Raw genomic sequence first — 21138 nt, 5'->3', positions numbered from 1 at the left:
ACTTCCCGTTATCCCTCTGTTTTACACACTCTCCCACTCGCTCACACTCCCAGCCTAACAATACTGTTGTAACAAAAATGGTGAGCAATCGAGACGTATAGTTTTGAGCCAAATACCAGGAAAACAAAGACGTTCGTGGATCTATTTGCTTGCATCGGAATGAAGCAGAGCAAAGAGATTGTGGTTTGCTGTAGTAGTCTATGTCACAGCTCCAAACTTTTTCAAACTCTTTCGTCTGGTACTAATTCACAACTATTTGAATGAAGAAATATTCAAAAAACTTAGATTATTTTATATATGTCCTCCATGATGAGAAAAATGCCATAAGAACAAGTTAAAAACACGATTTTCATTAGAGTAGGTCCTTAAAGGGCCAATTTCATGCTTTTCTTAAGTCTTTCAGAATAAACTACTTTATATCCATATATATGATCGTATATTACCTTTAACACATTAAAGAACAAATTAAAAAAAAAATATGACCTATTTTGGTGACTGTTTCTCCTAACCGGAAGTAAGACGCCTCGATCTCTGGGGCTTTCATGACTTCATCCTAGAGCCGGCCCCATCATTGGGTCTGTGTTTCGCCCACAAAAACTAACAACATCCAAGTTTTTGCAAAGATGGATGTGCATACGGTATATCTGTCTTTTGTAAATCCGGGGGCTAGCGGCTGAGCGGTGAAGCTAGTAGCTGATCACCGCTAGCTTCGTGGAGAAATTGGGTGTTTGTGCTAGTCTGGCGGTGGTTCTGACAGCACAGATTCTTCCTGAAAGGTGTTGTTCTCAATTTGTGACATCAGCACGTGAAAACCTGCTTGTTTTCATGGGTTGGAAGGGGCTGGTGCTCAAAGTGCAGGTTTGAAGAGGATTACTCAGAAACTCAGCGTGAATGGATCAAAATACCATTTTTGTGTTGTTTATAGTGAGGAATAAACATTATAATACACTTAAAATATCAAAAAGTTGATTTTGCACTACTCTGCCCTCCCTGATCTGGGTCCAGTTTGGCAGATAGATGAACAAATCTTAATGAGAAGCAGGTTTTTTGGTCTTCTGAAAGTTTATTTCCCCATCAAGAAATGTAAAACTGTGGACAGCATGTAAAAAACGAACGTGTGTTAGCATGATGCTAACAAGCATTAGCATAATTTTACTTAGAGCTGCTAGCGGCTAACATTCATATGGTCTAAAATACATTTAAATAAAAAAAAAAAACAATTTGTGTTACTCACAAGTATAAATTATCTGAGCTCCATGGAAGAAAAATGAAAATTAAGAGTAGTTTTGAGCTCGTTTGATAGTGTTTTTGCTCTTCTTCTTGAGCTACAGTTAAAAACTGCAGCAGTCCTGCTCCACCTAGTGGTCAAACAATAAAACAACTTAAACCAGTGGACAAAACATGCACGGTAGAGGCCCTTTAAAGAGTTTTAAAGAATTTGGTGTACTGCATAACTTATCAGTTAAAGCCTTTTATAGGTTAACATACGATAGTGAAGTTTAGACAAAGTTTTTTAGTACTACATGTGTTTTTAAACCTCCAAAAATACATGCTGCTTTACAAATATGACATAGGTTATGTTTGTCATCTGTTTATGAGAGTTTTCTCACAGACACTGATGGGTTTAAAGTTGAACATTATTATAACTTATTAGAAGAAATCTTTATATTAATTTTTGCAGATATATGTCAATATATCAATGCTGCAAACTAATAAGTTTCAGTCATAGCGATGTTCATCCTAACCAGCTTTCTTGGTTTATTTGTCTAAAAACTGTTTATTTGACAAACTGAAGATTTTTGCTCTTTTTGTGTTCCTCAAAAAACAAAAATGTTTTCAATTGAACAGCTTCCGATGTTTCTGTTGACCTTCAGGTGGCTGAGATGTACTCCAAAGTCTGCAAACCTGGAAAGAAGAAGAGAGCGGTGCCGGGCTCTCCCCCAGCCAACCTCGGCTTCCGGACCTTAGGTCGAGGTGAGCGGGACCGAGACCGAGACGGCGGCTTTAGCGTTGTGGTCAAACCCCAGACGTGGGCCCCCCAGGAGGGCAAAGCGGTCGGAGGGCCGCTGGACGACCACTGCTACGAGTCCATCGGAGCCGAGGAGTGTGACCCGGCCTACGAGAACGTGGAGGTCGGCGGCGTTTGGAAGCGAGAGAGGCCCCCCAACACGTGTGCCACCTTGCGGCCGAGGAGGAAGAAAGCCCAGCAGCCCTTGCAGCAGCAGCACCCCCCTCCACCGCCGCCCACACAGCAGACCCCCAAGTTACAACACCTGCCCGCCAAAGCGCTCCTGCTGCCGGGGGAAAACCTGTACGAGAGCATAGGCGACCTAAAGCAGGGCTCGGCCACTTCCAGCACGACCACCATCTTCACCTTCAACGATGGCATGGAGATGTACGTAACAGGGCTCTGAGACAGCGGCTGCACTGTGAACCCCTTTTCCTTCCAACACAGCCGAGCCACAGAGTGACAGCTGGGCCCCTTCATGCTCATCCACACATACTGTTTACATTCAAGTCATAACATCAAGCTTTTCACGGCTCCAGAGGCCTTGGGGTAGTAAAGTTGATCCGTTATGACCTGGGCTGAATACAAAGTCCTGAATATACGTCCAAAGGTAGTGAAAATAAATGAGCACAAGACTATTGCAGAGTCAAATCTGTAGGTAAAAGTAGCACTTCTGTCGTTCTGATATGTGCAAAGCACAATAACTTAAAAAAACCTAAATTCCTCAATTCTGGTGAGTTAAAAAGGGGTGGACCTCTTTGTGTAAAACATTTTGGTAGCAAAGCTTGTTGTGACCCTGTTTTTGATGTAGTCAAATGAGAAAAGGAAAGGAATTAATCAAAATACTTGAAAGCTCAGGGACCAAGAAAAGTGACAAGAGTATTATTATTATTATTATTAAAGAAAAAAAAAACTTTGCACACATTTCGCATTCCTCCTAAAAGATTCAGATCATGTTCATACTCAGAGAGCCGATCAGATACTTCCCTCCATCTTTCACTCCTCATGGACTGAACACTGTCTCCCCTGCCTGTAAATGACCTTTTTACTTTGTTGATCCTGTTTCTGCACTTTGCCTGCTACAAGTTGCATGCCTATAAAAGCAAGAAAAGAAAAAAAAAAGTCAAGCACTGTCATGTGGTACTTCTATATGAATGTTTTTATTTTAGTTTATTTTTTTATTTTTATTTTTTTGTCGTTGGGTCTCTTATTTTGTTAGTGTGTTGCTTTTATTTTATTTTATTTTTTGTAGAGTTGAGAGCCAGTTAGATTAAGGGTGTCCTTGGTTTGGTGGGGCTCCCCTGGAGCTGGGAGGATGCTCGGTTTCCTCTCCCGTGCACAGATGAAACAAAGAACTGCTGGAGTCCTGAAGGTGGAGACAGTCCACTCCCGCCCCTCTCCCAATCACCCCCTCCGCCCCTTTCGTCTGCTCAGACCTCATATCTGTGGAGTGTTCATCTCCATAGTCCCTTGCCTTGTGGTCATCACAAATCTGCTTTGGTTTCATCATAGTGCAGCGTGGAAAGCTACAGTAGAACTGATGTGTGTTAGCAAAATGTCACGTCTCATCATCCCGCCATTGACGAACACTTTGTTATCAGTGTTGAAAATATTGCAGAAACGAGGAAAAAAATGGAAAAGATAAAACAAGCGGTTCGCTAAGCAGCAGAGCATCACCCCAGAGGATCAACACACTGAAATTGCATCCAAAAATCCTGGACAGTAACTTCACTCAACCAAATACCCCCAGCGAACAATGTGATTACTCTGTATGTTGATGCAATGTGTATGTACATGACAAAAAAAAAAAAAAAAAATGAGAAAGAATAATAAATATATCATCAGTGTCAAGAAAAATCTATCTTTTCCGATTATTTTCAACTGTGTTTTGGAATGACTTATGTTGTGACACAAAATGCAAAACAGCTGCAATGTAAATTTCGGTGTATTCTGTTCGTTGTTTTTCAAAGCCATGAAGCTACGGTGTGTTCTTGGAAAGCCCTGCTAAGTTTAATGTGGCAGCTAATGTTGTGTGTTTGCTATAAAGACGACAGGGTCTTGTACTCAAAAGCGTGTAATTAAGTGCTAAAGTGCAAAAGATTGTAATGTTTTATATCAAGATTACTATTCATGAAATGTCAGTCAAGTTTATACTTTTGTAATAAAGTGGCACTTTAAAAAAATATCCTTTATCTCACGGTCTCACTTATTAAAGTGGACAGGAAGTAGGTTTTATTGAAGCTTTTATTTTATTTTATTTATTTTAAATTTATTAGCAAAATCATAATGTTGTGTTTGTATTATTAGGACAATTAAATGCTTTTTTTACTTCCTCCTTTCACATGGTTGTGTTCTAAAGGGAGGTGGCCCCTCTTCCCTTTTCCCTGTGAGTGCGCACGTGCCAGAGTAGTGGGGTCTGCGTCTGAGTGGCTGTTGGGGGAGAAATGGGGGTGGTAGGGAGGAGGAGGAAGAGGGGGGTAAAAAATAGGTCACCCCTTAAAACAAAAAGCTTGCAGTCAACATCGCAGCCATCTGCTGCATTTTAATTGGCGGGCCTGTCTCCATGGTAACAGGTTAACCTTGAGGCAGTGGTCACGTGGTGCTTGCTGTCTTGGAGAATACGGCGTACGTGGCGTGACATTCGTGATCAAAGTGTCAGCCAGTCGGGCGAGGAGCCACACCGGCACGCGGGAGAAGGCGCGCGGGGTTGGAGAGGAGCGGCTGATGGATGGAAGGGTTTGGGAAACGGTACGACTAAGAAACGGCGCACGTGAGGAGGTTCCGCGGTGGATGAATGAGAACAGCACGCGGCGAGGAGGCACCGCTCGGAACGTGAGGTCGTAAAGCTGCGAAATTACGCCACAATGGGGAGCCAGTGCCAATGTTCGAGCTCAACACGGAATCATTTACATTTTCCCCCGACATTTTTTAAAACTCCTTCTTTAAATTCACGATTTACCTGATTATACATGTATTATTTTTATGCCAAGTAAAAACGGAAAGAAATGTGAGATATACTGACACCTACCGGCCAAAAAGAGCATTACACAAGAGTTAAAGTATAAAAACCCCTGAGAGAACACATGCCAATCTGACCAATTATGAACATATAAATAAATAATAAAAACAACTTTTGATTAAATCAACCTTTCATTTTCTCCAAAAATAAATGACTGAAAGCAAAATCAATGTCTTCCTACTCATTTTGAATCTCAGTTTCTAATTTATTTAAACCCAAAACTTCATTTTTTTTCTTCCAAGATTAGGACAAACCGGTTTAACCTCCTTTTTCCAACAATAAAGACCTAAGCAATGCCTTTATTTTCAAGAGGAAAAAAAATGTTTATGTTTTATTTTATTCATCACTTGTAGAGAAAATCTGAGATTTAGAAAATATAAGTATGCAAAAAAAGAAAAGTTTTTTTTTTGCATATACACTCATATGTTCAAACTTTTATCACAACAGGCCACTTTTTGCAATAAAACAAAAAGTTTTGGAAAAAAAAGTAAATCAGCAAAAAAAAAATGGTCAACATTTGAAAGAAATCACAAAACATTTTTAAATCTATCCATTAAAAGAAAATGATTTAAACAATAATGCACAAATACAAATCTGAATGAATTCATCAAAACTGTTTTAAACGAATCATCTGACTCTTTAAATAGCTGCAGCAATTAATGACACTAATTCTAAATACCCATAAATATAAAATAAATATTGTGTTTTAAAGTTTTCCTAAATTAGATTTATTTGAATCCATGAAGAACAACAAATGATGAAAAATACATTTTTAAATATCAGTAACGATCCTACTTTGTTCCTAAAAACAACACTAAATTTAAATGATAAATCTATAATACATTTATAAACAAGGTTTAATTTACAGTCCTGCACTAAATAACATTTAGTGCATTCCAGCCCTGGTTATTTATTACAAAATATTGTTGTACCTGAAAGAGAGAACCACATTTAAAGCCCTTCCATATGAAAATATTTACTTTAAGTGCTGCAAAAAAACCAGACTGTGACTCAGTGGCTGCATTAACAGAAAAATGCTTCATCCACAGCAAATATAAGAAGATTCTGGCTCATATGGTCTTTAGGTAGTTTTGGTTTCAAAGGTTAGCATGATAGCTGCTGCTCTTCTTCATCACTGCAGTCGAACTCCGGGCCGTCTGTCCCAAAATAGCGGTCCCCAAAATCCCCTAAAACGAAAGATCAGAGGAAGAAACAGCAACAAAAAACATACCAAATTAAGTTTTTTTCAGACTTTTGTCCAATCTGAAAGTTTCAGCTATTTTAAATATATTTTTAAACATTTCTTTGAGCCATTTGAGAAAAAATATATAGTTTGGAGGATGTTGCATTAAGGGTAAGTGTGAAATACCACATCAGCTAAAAGCTGAGAAATCTTTACAAAAAATTACATTTACAAAGTCAAAACTCTAGAGGTTAATAAAAGTGAAAAATAAAAACTAAAGATACAATTAAAATGTTGCACAACAGATTTTTTTAAAGCTGAACTCAGCTAAATAGCAGAACAACTCAATCATCCACTGCAAAATCAACCACTCAATCCTAAAAGATAAAGATATAAAAAGGATTTCTGCCTAGTAAAGCTAAAACAAGGGCGAAATGTTAAATTAGCTGATTAAAAAAAGTCTTAAATAACCTGATATCGACTGAATCTGTCATGACTTTATTTTTAGTGAAGATGAAAAATGGAAACAAATGAGTGAAAATGTCAGAGAAAGCATTAATTTATCCAGGTGTGGTTTTGAAGTTGAGTCATGGAAAAATATGATCAGGATTTCATAAATGATCTGCTAGTTATAAAACGTCTGAATCATTTTTTAAACAGTTAAAAGTTTCAAAGTAAAGTTAAGGAAGAAAAAAATACAACAACTTTGAGGGATTACAACAAGCACACTGCAAAAAGACGCCCTATAGAAATAAATCAAAGATTCTTACCCCGTCAGCAGATTTTATTTAAATAAGCAAAAAAAAAAAAAAAAAAAAAAAAAGAAATCTACCAGTGGTGTAAGAAAAATTGTTTTATTCTTATTTTAGGAGTCTATTCAGACTGGAAAAATGATCTGTTCCAGACTGAGTCCACTTAATTTGTTCTGGATGGAGTCCTAAACCTCGTGTTTGGTCTGTATCCAGACAGGAATCTCCGAGCGAACCGAAGTTCAATCCGATTGGAAACGAACTGAGACCACCTCGAAGAATGGGTACTGGAGTGTACTCAGACTGAAACTCTGTTCCAGATTATCGGCAGAAATGAACACTCAATCACTTTAAGTGGACCAAATGTGTCCAGTCTGAATACATCCTCAGACAAAAAATTCTAGTCCTTAAAAAGTGTTTTCTGAAACTAAGATATTTTGTTGTTGAAAAACTCTCTTGATAAAGTTGTTTTTTTTCTTGATAAAATGCGTCTTTTTATTTTCTTAAACTCCCCCTATGACTTTTTTTTTATTTAAAAAAAAAGTTCTCAACTGTGTTTTAACTATGACGTTTTCCCTACAACCTAAATGTCTTAAAAAGCAATTTTCTTGTTCATCTGGAGCCTCTGTTTCCCAAATCTCCTCTGAGGGGGTGTGGCTTTTGGAGCTGATCTGAGTAGCTCCGCCCCTGATCCCCCCTTGTCTGATTATAGCTCTGTGTCTCGCTAGCGTAAATCTTCACCGCTGCTACATAAAAATGTCAAGCATTATCAGTAATGTCCAGTCGTATGGTTCTGATCCAGTTGTCAGATGGACGAGGAAGTGAAGATTTTCATGGACAGAACTTCCTCCAAAATCCTGATTCTTTCTCCTTCCAGTTCACCAAAGACTCTTTTAGCTAATTCTCCAATGTTTATTGACTGTGATCAATACATTCAATCATTGGTTTCTCAGAGTTCTTGATAAAATAATCAAAGCTAACATCAAAATGCTCTTTCATTGATTTACAATCCTTTCCAACTGCGGTCAAATGAGCCGCCGTTCACATTTCCGTGGTCACATCAAGAAGCTCCGTGGAGTCTGGTGGAGATTTTCCAGCGTTCTCAGTCCTGCTACCGTAAGTATTGGATGAAACTCACACAAAAAATCCAGTGATGCTGATTTGACCACAGAAATGTGAACGGCGGCTCATTTGACTGCAGTCAATGTGAAGATACCATCTTCTCTTCTCCAGAACCTGAACTAGACACTAGGAACAGATGAGGGTTTAGTGCATGTGCAGCAGAGCTGTTGTTACGTAAAAAAGGATCATTAATTCTTAGAGTCTTTCTGTGACAGTTTGATTGACAGCAATTTAAAGGGAGAAATATTCAGAAATGCAAAAACAAAATGATTTCTTATTACATTTGTTCATTTCATAAGAAAAACACCAAACATACATGTTAAAAACTTAAAAAAACATGATTTTTATTGGAGAGGGACTTTAAGATTCGGTAGAGAAATGCTCTTTTAAAAGGTTATTTGAACAGTTTTAACAGCTGAAAGACACTTGATTGAAATTTTAATGGAAAGTCTTAAGACAATCAGCTAAATTGACTAAAAGAGGAATGCTTTTCTTAAAACATCTTTTATCCGTTTCTTCAATGATGACGTTAATGTAATGGGAGCACGAGCAGCTGACCTCATAATTAAGACATTTGTTCAAAAATTCAGATCTCTTACCGATTCCAGGAATGACGTGTAAGCAATCGTCCAGGTTCTCGTCCACGGCGGTGGTAATGATTTTCACCTTGGGGAAGGCGTAGGCCACAGAGTGCACCCCGAGTTCAGCCATCAGCAAAGACACCAGCATGATTCTATCCTCCTGAACCTCGTGATCCTGCTCAGACACACCGGAACGCCAACCATCAGTGAATTAAAAACGATGAAGAACGAAAGCTAAAACCCACAAACTTCTACAGTACATCTACAGACTTGGATGATGAGATCAGAGCTCATCCTGTTGCTGTTTTCCTGAACCTAATGTGTAACCCACCAGCAGGACTCTGACAGCCATCATGGCGGCAGCTCCGGTGGAGACCGTGCTGTCCATTAGGATGACATGATCTTCACTGATGTCTTTGGGCAAACGAAGGTAATGCAGCTGGCAAGGCCAGAGAAGAGGAGACCAGTTACCATGGTTACGGGAGCAGGACAGGTAGTTACCACGGAGACAAGCATCATGTGGAGGAAATAAAGAAAAAAAAGTCCATCCGTTGTTGGTCGGGATTCTAGTGAATAACATTCAAGCTTTAGTTGTACCTCCGGCTCGCCCGAGTCGAGGTTGGTCTGGATGAGGATCTTGCCGATGCGGACATCCTTGCACACAGCCCTCAGGGCGGGCTCCATGGTCTCCCCTGCCCGGAGGATCGACACGCCGGTGATCTGCAGAGACAAGGAGGCTGAGTGAGAGTGATGACTGGAACCCCGAGGAGAGACTGGAATGGAAGTTAACGAGACATCACTCACCCCTTTCCCACTGTGCCTGCGGCCCTCATACTCATGACCCTGTGGAGTCTGAACCACACACGGCTGACGGAAACACACAAGCTCGGTTAGTGCGCGCTCCTCAGCAATAGGACATGTATTATCAGGGAACATTTGACTTGAAGTTTGTCCACCATTACTGTTTAAAATCAGAGGAAATGTGCTTGAAGAGGTCGCTTTGGCACAGCAGCACAACAGCTTTTGACAGTTATCTACATGACAAAAGTTGTTTGTTTTTTTTAACAAAAGAGGCACACAGTGACTTCATTGTGAAATATGGAAAATAAAAAAAGCATTTCCAACTCCTGTTATGAAAATAAAAGTAAACTGTGAGCAGATTTTGATAGAAATAAGTGACAAAAAGGAACAGTGGAGTCTTAACTCCTTCACACTTTCTACTGATAAAAGAAAAGTTTAAATTAGGGTTTTTTTTGGGTTAAAATAATACAATTAAAAAAGAAAAGTTCAATGAAGGTGGACTAATGTTTCCTCCATTCAAAGAAAAGCAGAGTACGTCATACTAAATAAAATCCAAATTTAAAAGATAACAATTACATTTTAAGAGGATAAAATAAAATTGAGTTAAAAAAGAAAAAGATCCAAGGGTTTGGACTTGATAAGTTTATCCAAAAGTTCTTCTCAAATTGTTACTCTACACTGTACTTTAGTTTGTGACGCCCATTTATTTTCTAGTTTGAAATAAATAAATAAATGTTTAGGTTTTTCTAGTTCAAGAAGTAAAGAGAAACACTTCGAACTAACCTAAGAGGTTCATTCTAACACGTAGCGCTCTGTCTGCTGTAAGTAACTGCAGCTTAACATTAGCCTGCAGCGGTTATCAGGGCTGCATCGCTGACGGGAATTCAGTTCTCTGCTGGGATGTTGGTGGGTCTCCTTCTGTTATCTGCTCACTTCAGATCCACAACGTTTCTGCTGGATTAGGGTCAGGGCTTTTGAAAGATTTACTCCACTCTTCTCTGGATAACACACCTGCTATTTTGCTGCATGACCCACTTTCAACACAGACAAATGTTGGTCCAAATTCCAGAAAATACATTATTTTCATGTCACAGAAATAAGGGCCAATCCTACTTTATGCTTTACAAACTAAACTGAATAAAAGAATTCAATTGAATGAGTATAAATGAGCTTTATCCATTAGTTTTTAGACTGTTTGGCGGATTTTATTCCACCGACAAACCGTTTTGTTTGGAAAAAGTTGTAAAAAAGTGCTAAATTAAAAAATCAAATTACCCCTCTTTGCAAAAACATAAAAGGATCCACCATTCATTGTCAGGGGTGGATCTGGATTAAATTATATTGATAATGAATGTTTTATTTTCCATAAATGTTGATGTCTCCACACAGACGGTGAACTACAATACATTAACATTTGTTTCAGTGCAGAAAGTTCCTCTGCATTCATGTGTTGTCAGAAGATTTGTTGTTTTTCTGACGTTTATTTGTGTTTTCAGAGTCCTTTTCTGATCCTTCAAAGCATTTCTCTAGTTTGCATTTTTCTCTGACGAACTTCAACCCATTGGTCCATTTGAAACTAAACTGAGAACTAAATCCATAATTTTGAAGCAACAAACTCAAACTATTCTGTTTTAAAATATATTTTTTAGGGCCGTGCAAGTTGACACCTTAACACACGCAATTAACAAATTCTGATTAACGAGTTAATATTTATTAATGCAAATAAACGTCATCCATTTTATTAAAACACTTTGGGTTTTTTTCCCACTTATACCATATGGTTATTTACAAAATAAATAAATATTCAATCCTCTCTTGATAATTTAAACATTTCAGACAGTAAGGAAGAAGGAACATTTTCTCTATGGTCTGTTTTTGATCAAAAGCAGCATATCGTCAACAAATTTACCTAATACAACACAAGAGTGTGATTAATGTGATATTTTTTTAATTAACTGACAGCTTTAATTAAAAAATAAATATGCTAAAAGTACTGTGTTGTGTGTAAATTTCATTTTGGAAAATACTGTAACTAAAAAAAATAAATAAAAATTGCCATTAGTTGTGATAATTTTTTCCCAGGTTATCAATTAATTATTTTTTTAATTAATTCCTGACCCTAATATTTATTAATTATCAATCAAAGTGAAACCATGTTATTTCTTTCTCTTATGAAGTGGATTACTAAAACACGCCACACATCTGCTCCTGTCTGGCCCTTCTGAGTCAAAAAGTTTCCCTGCCCTGGTCTAAGGCTGGTGAACCCACCTGAGAGGGCAGGAACGTGAGAGCATGTTCTATCAGCAGGCGCATCAACCTCTTGGAGTAGAAGATAAACTCGTCTCGGCTGGTGTCTTTGTTCCTGAAGACAGCCAGAAACGCAGCGGCTCTTAACCTCACATGGGGCTTTCCGAACAGACACCGAGGCGACGCTCGAGTCGGTACCTGATGATGGTGTGCAGGCCTCTGACCTGCGGCGTGCTCTCCAGCACGCTGAGAGTCTGAGGCAGCGTCTGCGTCTGCTGCGCTGAGGCCAGGAGCGCCCTGCGGAAGAGGAGAGCGCGCGCTCGGGTCAAAAGGTTCTCACCGTGTCGCTCTGAAGCAAAGCTAAGAGATGAATGAAGCAGAATACCAGAGACACTTAATGCAGACAGACAAGACAGGACAGGACATGAAGGTCAGAGGGCGCATCGCTGCATGTAAAATTCACCATCCCGACATGCCAAGCCAGAGGAGTCAAAACATATATGGGTGTACCTGACGCTGAGCTCACGCTGCATGAAGAGAGGATAAAGGCAACCACATGAGAAAAAGACCATTTCTTTAGAAGAATCAAGTGTTTTCCCTACTGATAGCACAAATGCTTTGAACACTTTTATATGTGCACATACATCATTTTAGGGCTTTTGAGAGGACCAGGTGAACACAAATAAAAGCTAACATGCTTTCCAACCCACTCAATCCCCTTTGGGGTTGCTGGAGCCTATCCCAGCTACAGCAGGGTGAAGGCGGAGTACACCCTGAACAGGTCAGCAGTCTGTCACACCACCACACACTCACATGCACACTTAGAAACAACTCAGAATCATAGATGAACCTATGAAGCATGTTTTTGGACTGTGGGAGGAAGCCGGAGAGAACCCACGCCACGCAGGAGGAGAACATGCAAACGCCACGCAGGAAGAACTCAGCCAGTTAATAAATGTAGATTCTAGTTAGCTATTAGACAGGAGATAACACACATGAAGAATTCAGGATTATAGGCTGGGTGAACTCTTCTGGACGGAGTCTAAAATACCAGAAGACATAAAACACAAGACAAATTGATGAATAAAACTGCTACAGTTAAAAATCATGTTTACTTAAAAAAATAAAAATAAAAAAAATTGTCAACTGAAAAAACAGTTCCTCCAGGATTTCGCGATGTTGCGATCGCAACTTTTAACACAAATTCAAGCAAACTCCACAATTTGTTGCTCACTTTGCACCTTTACATTTTCATGCAACTTTGACTGATCAACCGTGACAAAAGTCACGTGACCTCGCAGCTTCACGACTTTCTGATTCCTTCCTGAGAGCCGTCCTCTTATTTATTAACTCTTTTTAGCCGTTTTGCCTTTTTTTCTCCAAGCTGCACATGAACAAGTTTGAATCGGTTTTTAACTGATTCAGTCGTTACATCCTTAGTGATGATGCAGTTTTAGGTCACAGTAAAGAGTTAGAATACGAAAATGTGAAGTTTATTTTTTATAATGAACATTTTTAATGTGCTTTTAAAAAAAAATCAATAAAAAAAAATAACTTTTGTTGCAACTTTTCACAAAAGCTGCCACAACATCAGGCGTTTTAGGCCGCAACAATTATAAAAATCTGCCCCGAAATCCTGGAGGGTCTGAAAAAAATATTATTTAGTCTTCTTGAAAGTAGATTTAAACAACACCATCCGTAAACAGTTTGTTCCAGATGTTCTATGTGTCTAAGCTGAGCCATATAATAAAAAGATATTTCAACAAAGCACAAGACTTTAATGTCAACGAACTTTCTCAAAATAAGTTTTAAGTTACTGTAAAGCATGGTGGTGGAAGGGTGATGATCTGGTCTTATATTGCAGACATAGGATCTATAATTTTCTCGGGGAGTCTTTTTTTCTTTCTTTTTTTAAAGTGAACCCTTAATTCATACATGCAGGAAGAGGCAGAAATAGTGTTCTGTGAACGTAACTGCAGATCTGACCCCTCTTAATGAATTCTGTGTGCCGCTCTCAAACACAAGGGGGCGCCAGCCTCTCACATACAGTGACTCACCTCCTCCAGTTGGCTGTGGACATGCTGGACGATCAAATCAATGGCCACCATGTTCCCCCCACCTTAGGAGAAAAACAAACTCAGCTTAAGGAGCATTAAATTTGTCATAAAATCACTTTTTTTAAGGTATTCTGCAGCAGCTGTTTCACCTCTTGGCACAACGATATCAGCCAGCCTCATGGTCGGCTCGATGTACTGCTCGAAGGCCGGCTTCACAAACTTGTTGTACTGCTTGATGACGCCTTCGATGTCCCGCCCGCGCTCCGTGATGTCCCTGCGAAGCCGGCGGACGAGCCGAATGTCCGAGTCCGTGTCCACAAAGATTTTCATATCCAGCAGCTGCAGGCGGGGCGGACACGTGTGAGCAGCTGCATCACTCGCTGACAGAAAATGTCTTCTAAAAGGAAAGGAATGAAAGGCCTCACCTGAAGAAGCTCTTTGTCTGCAAACGACATAATCCCTTCAAAGATGATAACGCTGGCACCGTACAGGTTCTTCTGCAAAAGCATTACAGGAGCCTCAGAAGAAGAAAGCTGCTTCACTTGTTAGAACTTCAGAAAGAAAATACAATTTTAATTAAAGCTTTTTTTATTTAAATGCCAGGAAAAGAGCAACTTCATAAGTTTATGCCTCATTTATTCCTCCCTAAAGTCATTATTACTTTGTGGAAAACAAAAAATAGAGTTCAATCAAACAATGAAGCTCAATGCACCCAGTCTTTCTGCCTTCTGTGCGTGGTGAAATCATACACCGGGATCTTCACACTCCTGCCTTGCTTCAGCTTCCTCAGGGTAGCAACCAGCAGCTCAAAGTCAAAAGCCCCCGGGTGGTCAAAGTTATAGTCGTTCTGCGCTGCCAGGACCTGTTCCTCAGGAGACAAGACCTGGAGAGCACCACACGGGGCAGAAAGAGGAGGGTCACACCAGTAAAGATTTCCTATTTGACAAGTTCCTAAAGCTTTAAGAATTCTAGCAAAAGCATGAACTTTCTATAGAGTTAAACTGGTTTGTTTGCTTTGTTTTAGTGAAACTAGCAGGCTGTAATCTAAATCATCAGAAAAACCATAAGTTAGTCCGAGAGCAAGAATATCCTCTCTGTTTTAAGGGGCCATACCATGATTTTCTTTAGTCACTTTCTTTGTCTCTGGGTTCACTTTTCTGCCTTTGCTTAAAAATCCTCATTAAACTCAGTTGTCCCAGTTTGTCGCTCGCTTTTAAGACCAGGAAATAGTCTGCTCCCTTTCAACACCAGGACATAGTCTGCTCCCTCTATACGCCAGGAAATAGCCTGCTCCCTTTCTCCGCCAGGACATAGTCTGCTCCCTTTCTACGACCTCAAATATACTGCTCCCTCCCTCACTCCATCAAGAAATCGTCTGCTCCCTTTCAACACCAGGACATAGTCTGCTCCCTCTATACGCCAGGAAATTGTCTGCTCCCTTTCTCCGCCGGGAAAGGGTCTGCTCACTTTTACCACCAGGAAATAGTCTGCTCCCTTTCTCCATCAAGAAATAGTCTGCTCCCTTTCTCCGCCAGGACATAGTCTGCTCCCTTTCTCCGCCAGGACATAGTCTGCTCCCTTTCTCCAGCCGTCCTTCCAATATCCTCGTCTGCTTGCCCCATTCTCAGATACGCTCAGGATCCAAACCTGTCATGCAGATTCCTCACCAGAAGTTTCTTAACGAAGTTTGAACATTAAATCGAATGAGTGTTTCTTATCCATCCCTAAAATGTCTCACAACACAGACAGCCGGCGTCTGCATGACTGTGCACAAGCTGGGGGTGGGGGGCTCATGAAGCTAGCTGATCGTCGCTAGCTTTGCAGAGAAAGTGTTTGTGTTAGCCTGGAGGCGGATCAGACTCTTCCTGGAGGGGGCGGTTCTCCACTTGTGATGTAAGCATGTGAGGACCCGCCCGTTTTTGTGGGTCTGGGAGGGGCTGCTGTTGAGAGCGCAGGTTTTTAGAGGATTACTCAGAAATGTGTGAACGGATCAAATTACCGCTTTGGGGCTCTTTATATTGAGGATTAAACAATATAATATATTAAAAGCTCAAAAAGTGGATTTTTCATGGTATGGCCCATTTAACGTTTTTTTCTGCAGTAAACAAAAAAATATCAGATAAAAACTGAATCTCCTCCTCACCTTATAAAAAGAATCCATAGACAGAAGCACGACCCACGGCACATCCAGAGCCTCAATGATCTTATTGGCCACGGTGGTCTTCCCTGAAGCACTGCCCCCACACAGCCCTGCAGACCCACAATGCATTTCAAAGAGCCATTGTGTGTGCAGACGTGTTCTGGAGTGACGCACACTAAAGCATTCATCATGGTAAGAGAGGTGAAGGACGGGTTCTGCCGCTCAGATGTGATCATACCGATGACGAAGGCCTCCTTAGACTGAGCGCCGTGCTCGTCGTACCAGGGAGGGCGGCCCGCCGTGTAGATGGTGCGTTTTCCAGTGCGGAGCAGAGGAGGCTCTGTTTTGCTCAGAGAGGTGGCGCTCTTCCTGCGCGGGGTCCCGGCGGGAGGCAGCAGCCGGTCCAAAGAGTCCTCCCCGCTCCCACTGTAATGGGTCAGAGGTTAGAACCTGAACCTGGATGTGTGTTTGAGTCAGCATAGGATGATTTCTTGAAGTCAAACTTTATCATCACTTTTGTTTTATTTGTGTGTAACAAATAATTTGCATGACAGAATTCCGATTGTGAAAAAGTTTAAGTGTCCGAACAATATTAAACTCTCTGTTCACTGAAAACATTTTAATCTTCATAAAAATCCAAAAAAGAAATCTGTTTCAGTGGAGGAATATCTTAAAGTCAAAATTCATATTTTAGTTCATAAAGTTCAGCCCACTGTTGTTTTTCTACATTAAAATAAAACAAACTGAACATTATTGGAGTCTTCTACTGCACTGTATGGTCACGTATTTATATACAAATATTTATTTAATAATTTTAAAACGATTTTATAATGATATAAGTCAATTCAAGACAGATCGATCTGGTTGGATAAAGCGATAAATTGATTAATTAATTGTTAAGACTCCCACAATCAAACATATTCACCGTTGACCATTTTTCTATTTATAATTTCAGAATTATGACAGCATAACAAAGTTTAAAATCTTTAAAAATCAGTGTCTTGATCACAGCAAAAAAGTGTTCTGACTGAAATAGCCAACAGAGGTCAAACATCTTGTGGAATCAACGCCACAGGAACTAACATAAACGAAACTTAAAAACTTCCTGTTTAATTTACCCATCTGTCCCCAAAACATTCTCCAACTGAACCAACCAAAGTACGCAGTATACGTTTATATGAGGACAAATATTTACAAAAGCTTTCTGATCATTTTAAAGTTTTGGAACTCAAGTATTTCCTGGCAATAATGTGATTTCCTGGCAGTGCAGTTCTGTCACTGCAATTAAGAGTAAATTACAGCCACACCTACACGGAGAGAAGTTTGTCTCTAACTTCACTTTAACTGTGTATCACTATAGTGATTCTTCTGCTCCATTTTCAGCAATTTCAGCAATCTGGATATTAAACATTCAGCTCGTTATTCCTGCTTGTACTTTTGGTATTCATAAACTTTACTGTTTTTGAAAAATTGAGCAAAATATGCCCTGTAGGAAATGAATAAGAAAAGCTCAAATTCTTCAAAAACGTTGCGTAGTTTGAAACTTATGAAGTTTCGCATTTATTTTCAGCTAGAGACACCATCAAAACGTTAAAACGTTCAGCAACTTCTGGGTTTTTTAGGGTAATTTGGAATTTAGCTTATAATTTAGCAACATGCTAGTTGTTTTTGGCTATTTTAGATTTTTCCAGTTTTTTAGGCTAACTTGGAGTTTAGCTAATTTTTTAGCATTATGCTAGCTGTTTTGTCAAAATTAGACTTAAGTTATTTGGCAAATTTGGAGTTGTGCTAATACTTTAGCATTATGCTAGCTTTCTTTTTGGTAAAGTTACCCTTTTTAAAGTTCTCTAGGCAAATTTTGAGTTAAGCTGATAGTTTAGCATTATGCTAGCTGTTTTGACAAAATTGGGCTTTTTAAAGTTCTTTAGGCACATTTGGAGTTTAGCTAATACTTTAGCAATATGCTAGCTGTTTTGGCAAAATTAGACTTGAGTTCTTTAGGCAAATTTGGAGTTTAGCTAATAATTTAGAAACATGCTAGCTTTTTTTGGCTATTTTAGATTGTTCCAGTTTTTTAGGCTAACTTGGAGTTTAGCTAATTTTTTAGCATTATGCTAGCTGTTTTGTCAAAATTAGACATTTTTAAGTTCTTTAGGTAAATTTAAAGTTTAACTAATATTTTAGCATTATGCTGGTTGTTTTTTTTTTGGGCCAAAATTACACTTTTTAAAGTTCTTTAGGTAAATTTAAGGTTTAGCTAATATTTTAGCATTATGCTAACTGTTTTTCTTTTTCAAAATTAGACTTTTTTTAAAGTTCTTTAGGCAAATTTGGAGTTAAGCTGATAGTTTAGCATTATGCTAGCTGTTTTGGTAAAATAAGACTTTTTTAAAAGTTCTTTAGGCAAATTTGGAGTCTAGCTAATACTTTAGCATTATGCTAGCTGTTTTGGCAAAATTAGACATTTTTCTATTTTTATTTTATATTTTTGTGGCTACTTTAGCGACAAAAATCTCAGCAAGCTATCAGCTTGAGCATTTTTAGTTATTAGATTTAACATTTTCAGCTATTACTTCTAGCATCTTCAGCAGCCACATTCAGCTTACAGCATTTACATTTACATTATCGCAGGTAATGCTAAAGATGTAGTTTAAGATTGTTTTACAGCTCTTAAAGTCAGTTCATCTGTCACATCATTATCTGAGAACATTGAAGTACTCCTGCGTTGCTATGGGTTACAGTTAGAAAATTAATAAGAACCCAACCTACTAAATAGCGTTTTTTTGTTGATGTAAACTTTGTCAGTTCTGAGAATATTGTGGCTAATGATGATTTTGTATCTAAAGCAAGTTTTGATACAAAATTTTCAGCTTTCACTGAAATCCTGGTAAATAATTCCAGATCCTGCACTTCCTCTGGCCTCCAAACAAATCCTGTGTACTGACTATTTTTAGTCCCCGAAGTGTTAGCAAACCACCTGATGGGAAAAACCTCTGCAGCAGGTCGCATCTTACCTGCTGTTGCCCCTCAGCGACCAACACCCGGATATTCTGGCTCCGGCACAGTCCAGCAGAGTCATGTCTGCCTCACAGGACAGCCTGCTACCCTCCAGCTCGTCCAAAGAACTCCCACAATCAACTACCACCTCGCCTTAAGAGTCACTGAGTTTAAATGACAGGCCCGGTTTCTAATGCACGTTTGATGATCTGGATCTACAGCCTGATCCTTTGCTCCATGTGGCCGCCGGAGCGTCCTCCTCGCTGTCCCAGCATGTGAGGGACACTAAGAGGATCAGCCGAACACTGACATTGACAGCAAAGAGCTGCTTGGCTGGTATAAATAGAGGTAGCTGCAAAGACAAAGAGGGCAGGACAGACTTCTCCTGTTGATCCGCTTTTATTCACTGACCTGACATACCGAGACAAAAAGGCAAAACCCGCTGCTCCTTTTGCAAAGTCATAGTAAATTATTTTCTCTACAATGAAGCCGTACACTGAGAAACAGACGAAAAAACACACCTTTAAAAAATGATATGATTTTAAAAAAGGAAGGGAATTATTTTAAAAATGTTTCAGTGAAAAAATGAAAAGCAGAGGAGCCTATAATAAAAGCCTGGCCCTGAGATTCTGCATTTGAGCATTCTGGAGACAAAGTACCGGTAGATATTTGGTGATTTTGTGAGTTAAAGTAGAAACATGAAGTAATAGGGATGTAACGACCTCAACCTTCCACTAGAGGAAACGTGAGGTTCAGTGTCTTGCCCAAGGACACACGGCTGGGCAAGGGGGGAATCAAACCCGCAACCTTCCGATCAGGAGTCGACCGCCCTACTGCTGCACCACAGCCGCCCAAGTCTCATCCCATCGGAAAACACACACGTGAAGACAGCAAAAAATAATGAATCCTTCATTACAGTCCAGGGTTTTTATTTTGATATATAAAAACAACAGGGAGCTGAACTTTATGAACCAAAAATATGGATGAATTGACATTAATTCTAAGGGCAGTTTTATTTAGTCTCTTTAGTCTTTAGATATTTTATCATATTTTATGACTAACTTCTGCATCTGTACAATTACAGATCAGAGATTTGCCATTAATTTATATTTATTTACTTATTTCTACACATATTTTATTAACATTTGATTATCTTGCAAAGAAATACAAGGAATCTGGAAAACTTCACCTGCACTGTTCAGTACCAGATGTTTATCCCTGAGTCACACTGGTGGAAGTTTGAGCTAAAGATGTCCAGGGGCTCGTTTCAAGAAGCAGGTTTAACAAATTTAGAGTTCAAACCTGAACTCAGAGTTCAGTGACTCAAAATGATCAAACTCTTGAGTTTTCTGAGAGAAAATATCTGCAGAGTTAATGCGTACGCCTACATTTGAATCATTTCAATTCAGGATAAGAACTAAATAATATCAGGAATGTCATTTTGTCACTTGTTAAGTAAGGAATGGTTTTTGATCTGTCAATCATTTAACGAGTAATCTCAATAATTGCATAAAGGACCTTTTTATTAATATCATTATTAATTATGGACTGGACTGTCACTCTATGTAAGAAGCTTTAAAATGAGGGGGATATAGTTTTAATATGAAATTTACAGATATTTATTTGCAGGTTAAAAAGAGCAAACCCTCTTTAAAATAAAAAGGAAAAATGCAACTATACATAAAACAAATGAATCATTTACCGTTTGTATAAAAGCTGTCATTTTGTTGGCTGAACTCAGACAGCATTAATATGTATGTTTTTCTTCCAGGTGTAACTTTATTGTGGTTTCTTCAGCATGTGACGTCACACATGACGTCATGCCGTTCACCTACTTTTGAACTGTTTTTGTCAAACGCAGCGCGTGTAAACCACGGTCTAAATGCCCCGTTTTCGACCAATTTACGTAAATTAGTTACTCATTGTAATACAATATAACCGTAGCCGTCCTAAGTTTGGTTTGTTGATATGAGGAACTGGGTTTATGGGAACCGTTACATCACAGGATAGTGAGGGACGCCGCAGCGAGCTGCACCATAAAAAGACGATTCATACCCAAACGAAGTTTGCTCGCCTGAAACAGAAACCTGACGGCCGCCTGTCGTGTACCTGTCAGAGCGGGACGACATAATTTTCACCCTCTCCACATCCATCGGGATCATGGGAGCTCGTAGCCGTCATGAGCTGCTAAACCGTCAATGGATTCTGGATATAGGTGTGCAGATGCATTATGG

At 39.3% G+C, this 21138-nt stretch overlaps 2 protein-coding genes across 8 annotated transcripts in view; one reads left to right on the top strand and one right to left on the bottom strand.

The window, feature by feature from the left end:
- Positions 1 to 4190, top strand: part of si:dkey-70p6.1 (uncharacterized protein LOC570575 homolog) — a 26436-nt gene extending 22246 nt beyond the window's left edge. For all 4 annotated transcript variants that reach the window (XM_024292813.2, XM_024292810.2, XM_024292812.2 and 1 more), the window contains exon 7: positions 1875 to 4190. In XM_024292813.2, the coding sequence (XP_024148581.1) occupies positions 1875 to 2414 (540 nt within the window). In that variant the 3' untranslated portion in view covers positions 2415 to 4190. The remainder of the gene's footprint in view (positions 1 to 1874) is intronic.
- Positions 2875 to 21138, bottom strand: uckl1a (uridine-cytidine kinase 1-like 1a). Of its 4 annotated transcripts, XM_024292808.1 has the most exons (16): positions 21014 to 21138; positions 16146 to 16333; positions 15911 to 16017; positions 14480 to 14650; positions 14193 to 14264; positions 13917 to 14106; positions 13768 to 13829; positions 12221 to 12237; positions 11909 to 12007; positions 11732 to 11825; positions 9467 to 9529; positions 9260 to 9382; positions 8994 to 9101; positions 8681 to 8837; positions 6104 to 6214; positions 2875 to 3102 (listed from the first exon to the last, which is right to left on the bottom strand). In XM_024292808.1, exons 1-15 carry the CDS (start codon positions 21064 to 21066, stop codon positions 6132 to 6134), a joined length of 1587 nt encoding a protein of 528 aa, XP_024148576.1. In that variant the 5' UTR covers positions 21067 to 21138; the 3' UTR covers positions 2875 to 3102; positions 6104 to 6131. The 4 variants fall into 4 exon arrangements, 3 of the variants coding, with proteins under 3 accessions (XP_024148576.1, XP_024148574.1, XP_024148575.1); XM_024292806.1 differs by lacking the exon at positions 6104 to 6214; XM_024292807.1 differs by lacking the exon at positions 2875 to 3102 and having other exon boundaries at positions 5218 to 6214.

This window comes from Oryzias melastigma, linkage group LG7, assembly GCF_002922805.2.
Source record: "Oryzias melastigma strain HK-1 linkage group LG7, ASM292280v2, whole genome shotgun sequence".
Lineage (NCBI taxonomy): Eukaryota > Metazoa > Chordata > Actinopteri > Beloniformes > Adrianichthyidae > Oryzias > Oryzias melastigma.
This window is presented reverse-complemented; position numbering and strand designations above follow the sequence as displayed.